This window comes from Lolium perenne, chromosome 6 (assembly GCF_019359855.2).
Source record: "Lolium perenne isolate Kyuss_39 chromosome 6, Kyuss_2.0, whole genome shotgun sequence".
NCBI classification, from domain to species: domain Eukaryota; kingdom Viridiplantae; phylum Streptophyta; class Magnoliopsida; order Poales; family Poaceae; genus Lolium; species Lolium perenne.
Genome location: NC_067249.2, coordinates 148,565,639 through 148,570,277, shown reverse-complemented (window position 1 = coordinate 148,570,277; position 4,639 = coordinate 148,565,639). Strand labels below are relative to the sequence as shown.

The 4,639-nt window shown below is 48.2% G+C and overlaps 1 protein-coding gene across 1 annotated transcript; it reads left to right on the top strand.

Moving 5' to 3' along the window:
* The first annotated feature begins 983 nt into the window (after nucleotides 1-983).
* LOC127307243 (CASP-like protein 5A1) lies at nucleotides 984-3,168 on the top strand. Its single transcript, XM_051337971.2, has 3 exons — nucleotides 984-1,411; nucleotides 2,203-2,340; nucleotides 2,846-3,168. Exons 1-2 carry the CDS (start codon nucleotides 1,200-1,202, stop codon nucleotides 2,267-2,269), a joined length of 279 nt encoding a protein of 92 aa, XP_051193931.1. The 5' UTR covers nucleotides 984-1,199; the 3' UTR covers nucleotides 2,270-2,340; nucleotides 2,846-3,168.
* The last annotated feature ends 1,471 nt before the right edge of the window (nucleotides 3,169-4,639 follow it).

Sequence of the window (4,639 nt, the reverse complement as noted above, 5' to 3'; positions counted from 1 at the left end):
TGTGGGGCATGAAATGGTGCACCCATGAGCCAAGTGTGGCCTCACCCTGGCATCCCCAGCCACTTGATTTGCCCCAAAAGTGCATGTTTTGGCCTAAAACCCTAAATTTGGGGTGTCTGGGTGCAACTCACCATGGTCTACCCCATATTATTCATGTAAATTCCAAGGGTGGCAGTGTGGGGCATGCATTGGTGCACCCATGTGCCAAGTGTGACCTCACCCTGGCATCCCCAGCCACTTGATTTGCCCCAAAAGTGCATGTTTTGGCCTAAAACCCTATATTTGGGGTGTCTGGGTGCAACCCACCATGGTCTACCCCATATTATTCATGTAAATTCCAAGGGTGGCAGTGTGGGGCATGCAATGGTGCACCCATGTGCCAAGTGTGGCCTCACCCTGGCATCCCCAGCCACTTGATTTGCCCCAAAAGTGCATGTTTTGGCCTAAAACCCTATATTTGGGGTGTCTGGGTGCAACTCACCATGGTCTACCCCATATTATTCATGTAAATTCCAAGGGTAGCAGTTTGGGGCATGCATTGGCGCACCCATGTGCCAAGTGTGGCCTCACCTTGGCATCCCCAGCCACTTGATTTGCCCCAAAAGTGCATGTTTTGGCCTAAAACCCTATATTTGCACTACTAGGAAAAGGCTTATAGCCGCACTCCTTACCGCCGGCGAGTACGATTTGAAGATGCCAGCGGTAAGGCCTTCTAGGGTCGCCTAACCCTACCGCCGGCAAGGTTGAATGTAAGTCGCCGGGGGTACGTGCATTACCGCCGGCGATTACGATACGTAGGTGCCAGCGATAAAATGGGCCACGGGGCTACCATTGGGCCTCACGTTACCGCCGGCGATTTCGGCCCACAGCGCCGGGGGTAATGGCCCTTACCGCTGGCCACTGGAGAACATAGACGCCGGGGGTAATGGGAGGCAAGGTGGCCACCCGCGCTGCACTTACCGCCGGCCTCCAGGTTTCGATTTCGCCGGGGGTATTTAGCCCTTTTGGCTTTCTCCCTCATCTTATCCCTTCTGCCAGCCGCACATGAGACTCGTCTCCTCGCGATCCCCTTCTCCCAAATCCCCCTAGCACCCAAGAAATCCTCCGCCCCACCCACCCATCCCGCGCCGGCGAGGGAGAAGGAGGCGAGCGCTCGTCCGCGGGGAAAAACCAAGGGAGCGGAGCCCCTTCGGTCGGCGATGTTCGCGAGAAGGCCGGCGGTGCACCCGGTGGAGGCGCCGCCGCCGCCGGATCTGGTGGGGCAGCCCACGGGTGTGCTCATGAAGGACCTGCCCGGGATGCCCGGCACGGCCGGGGGCCTCGGCCTCCGCATCGCGCAGTTCGCCTTCGCCGGCGTCGCGCTCGCCGTCATGGCCTCCACCAACGACTCCCCCTCCGTCAGCGCCTTCTGGTACCTACCTAATCCCTCAATCGTCTACAACCTAGTCCCTCGATCTGTCTTCCGAGTACTATTCCCCCCTACCCAACTATAGGCCGTGCGTGTAGGCCTAAACAACATCGATCCTCTACGTCTCTAGCTTGTCCAAGAAAGGAATCGCGTTCCGATCTGCGAAGCCCGCGCGTGCGTGCGCACTTTTGGAGCTGGGGACCTTGTTGTTGGGGCAGTTAACGCTAGGTGCTCCCCTGTGCAACTCCTGTGCTGGAACTTAGCTCAATTCGGCAGGCAGCATCAACTTGCTACCGAATGGATAGATGGGTTGAGTGGTGTCAAAATTGAAAAATCTGAACACATCGCATATACACTTAAAAGTACTTTTCAAATGGCTCTATTTGTTTTGGCATTTGCACTTTTGTAGCAGCTGTAGGAAAGAGAACACAAAATCTTGACTACATACAATTGTGCTTTCCTCTGCATTTCAACATAGGTTTTAGTATGGCTAAATTTCTATGATTTGTATACTGTCTGCGATACCTAGAAATTGTTCAGAAATGCAAGCAGCGGTTTGGAACAGAGCAGGTATGGTATGAATAGGAAAAAGGTTTTTGTTTTATTTTATAATGCATCATATTTCTATTTTCTAATTGATAGGCCAAAGCTTTAGTTCCAATGTTCTTTATGACAGCCTAGCTGCTTGTGTTCTAATCAGAGATTATTTTTGCATAGCCGGTTTAGTTAAATACTCGAAGGTTGTGTATGTTCTTCGAACCAAGTTCATTTCAATATGAGAAAATTTATTACAGGTTCTCTTATAATACCTCTCCGGGCATGTCATTGGCAATGTTGAAGATTTTCTTCTATTGTTTCTGAGGCATTACTAGAAGTGGTTCATAAGTTTGCAAGGTTGGAATATGAAGCTATGCTCAAATTTTCTCGAGAAGGTATGCTATTTTTTCGCTGTACTCTACATTATTGTGCTAAGCATGTGTTCATAAGAAGACTTTATAGCTGGTTAATATAATATAAAAATGAATGTGCTTTTGTTTTGCATCGTTGTTTGATTACAAGCATATTGTTGGTTATGGTAAACTGCACTGGATGTCAGAATTCATTTTTTGTAAAGTTGTTTCGCTGTTCCAAATGAACTACATGACTTATGTATTACAAGCTGATTATTCTAGTACCAATTTTATCATTTTCTGTTTTGAGAGATGTTCGCTGAATCCCAGAGTATCAATTCTATCATTTTTTTTGAGAGATGTTCACTAGACTACCAATTCTATCAATTTCTTGCATTATTTCAGTCACTGAAAATTGAAATGAAATTGCCCATTTCATACTGCTCATGTTTTTCTCATTAACACTAGTTCTAACTCATGTAATTCTTTCATGTGATTTTTCTATTCGGTTGAACTAAACAAACAATAATGATACTTCCATGTGTAGGGAGCTCGGCTTCGGAGTCCGAGCATGCATGAGGAGCTGGCCGGCGGCGATTCAGCGAGTAGGCTGGCCGGCAGACAGCGGAGCAACGAGAAGCCTGGTGGGCAGCTAGCGGGCAGCCAGAAGCTAGCTAGGGAACCATATAGTCGAATTTTTACACTTGTGTTATTGATACATTCATGTAATGAATATTTGGGTACTTTCTATATCTGTTGTGTTACTGATGTGTATCTTGCTATCATTCTGGTATTTCCATGTGTATATTGTATATTTTGTGCATATATTGTGTATTCTGGTGTATATACAGTGTAATTCGACAATTTTTTTTTGGCTCATGTTATTATTACCCCTGGCGAATTTGTAGCTCTACCCCTGGCGAGAACGTAAGCGCCGGCGATACATATCGTTACCCCCGGCGAATATGCTAGGTGCCGGCGGTAACAAATACCGCTGGCAAATTGGAGAAGGCGCCGGCGGTAAGTTGGATTTACCACCGGCGAAATAGAAGACGCCGGGGATAAGCCATTACCACCGGCGAGGTTATCGCTGGCGAATCCGAAAGTGCCGGCGGTAAGCATTTTTAGGATGCCAGCGGTAAGCCTTTTCCTAGTAGTGTTGGGGTGTCTGGGTGCAACTCACCATGGTCTACCCCATATTATTTATGTAAATTCCAAGGGTGGCAGTGTGGGGCATGCATTGGTGCACCCATGTGCCAAGTGTGGCCTCACCCTGGCATCCCCAACCACTTGATTTGCCCCAAAAGTGCATGTTTTGGCCTAAAACCCTATATTTGGGGTGTCTGGGTGCAACCCACCATGGTCTACCCCATATTATTCATGTAAATTCCAAGGGTAGCAGTGTGGGGCATGCATTGGTGCACCCATATGCCAAGTGTGGCCTCACCCTGGCATCCCCAGCCACTTGATTTGCCCCAAAAGTGCATGTTTTGGCCTAAAACCCTATATTTGGGGTGTCTGGGTGCAACCCACCATGGTCTACCCTATATTATTCATGTAAATTCCAAGGGTAGCAGTGTGGGGCATGCATTGGTGCACCCATGTGCCAAGTGTGGCCTCACCCTGGCATCCCCATCCACTTGATTTGCCCCAAAAGTGCATGTTTTGGCCTAAAACCCTATATTTGGGGCGTCTAGGTGCAACTCACCATGGTCTACCCCAGATTATTCATGTAAATTCCAAGGGTAGCAGTGTGGGGCATGCATTGGTGCACCCATGTGCCAAGTGTGGCCTCACCCTGGCATCCCCAGCCACTTGATTTGCTCCAAAAGTGCATGTTTTGTCCTAAAACCCTATATTTTCCCTCTTAAATATAAAAAAGAAAAAAAATTAAACAAAGGCTGCCTTGCTTGGACGATGATCCGGCCCACGAATCGAATTTCTGGCACGAAACGATCAAGCCCACCCACCCAACATATTAGTTAACAACTTTAATTGTGCAGGGCGTAATTTGCGGCAACACGTACTACCCATCACGGGTAACCCACACCCCCACGAACTATATCATCGTCGTCTTTTCACACCGTTTCATCTCAGCGACGCCTGGGCGGCCGACCAAGCAACATCTTTCACCTGTTCATCTGAGAGAACTAGTGTTGATCATCGACGGCACCCCTTTGCCATGGATCAGGTATGTCAAGACTTTCACCTGTCGTAATATTATTTGACTTGTCGTCGAGATAGATCGCAAATTAGGTATGGGAGGCCGCCATGGGAATCGACCAGATCAACACATCCAAAATCTCATTGGATAGAGTCGGCGCTTCATACTTATTAGATT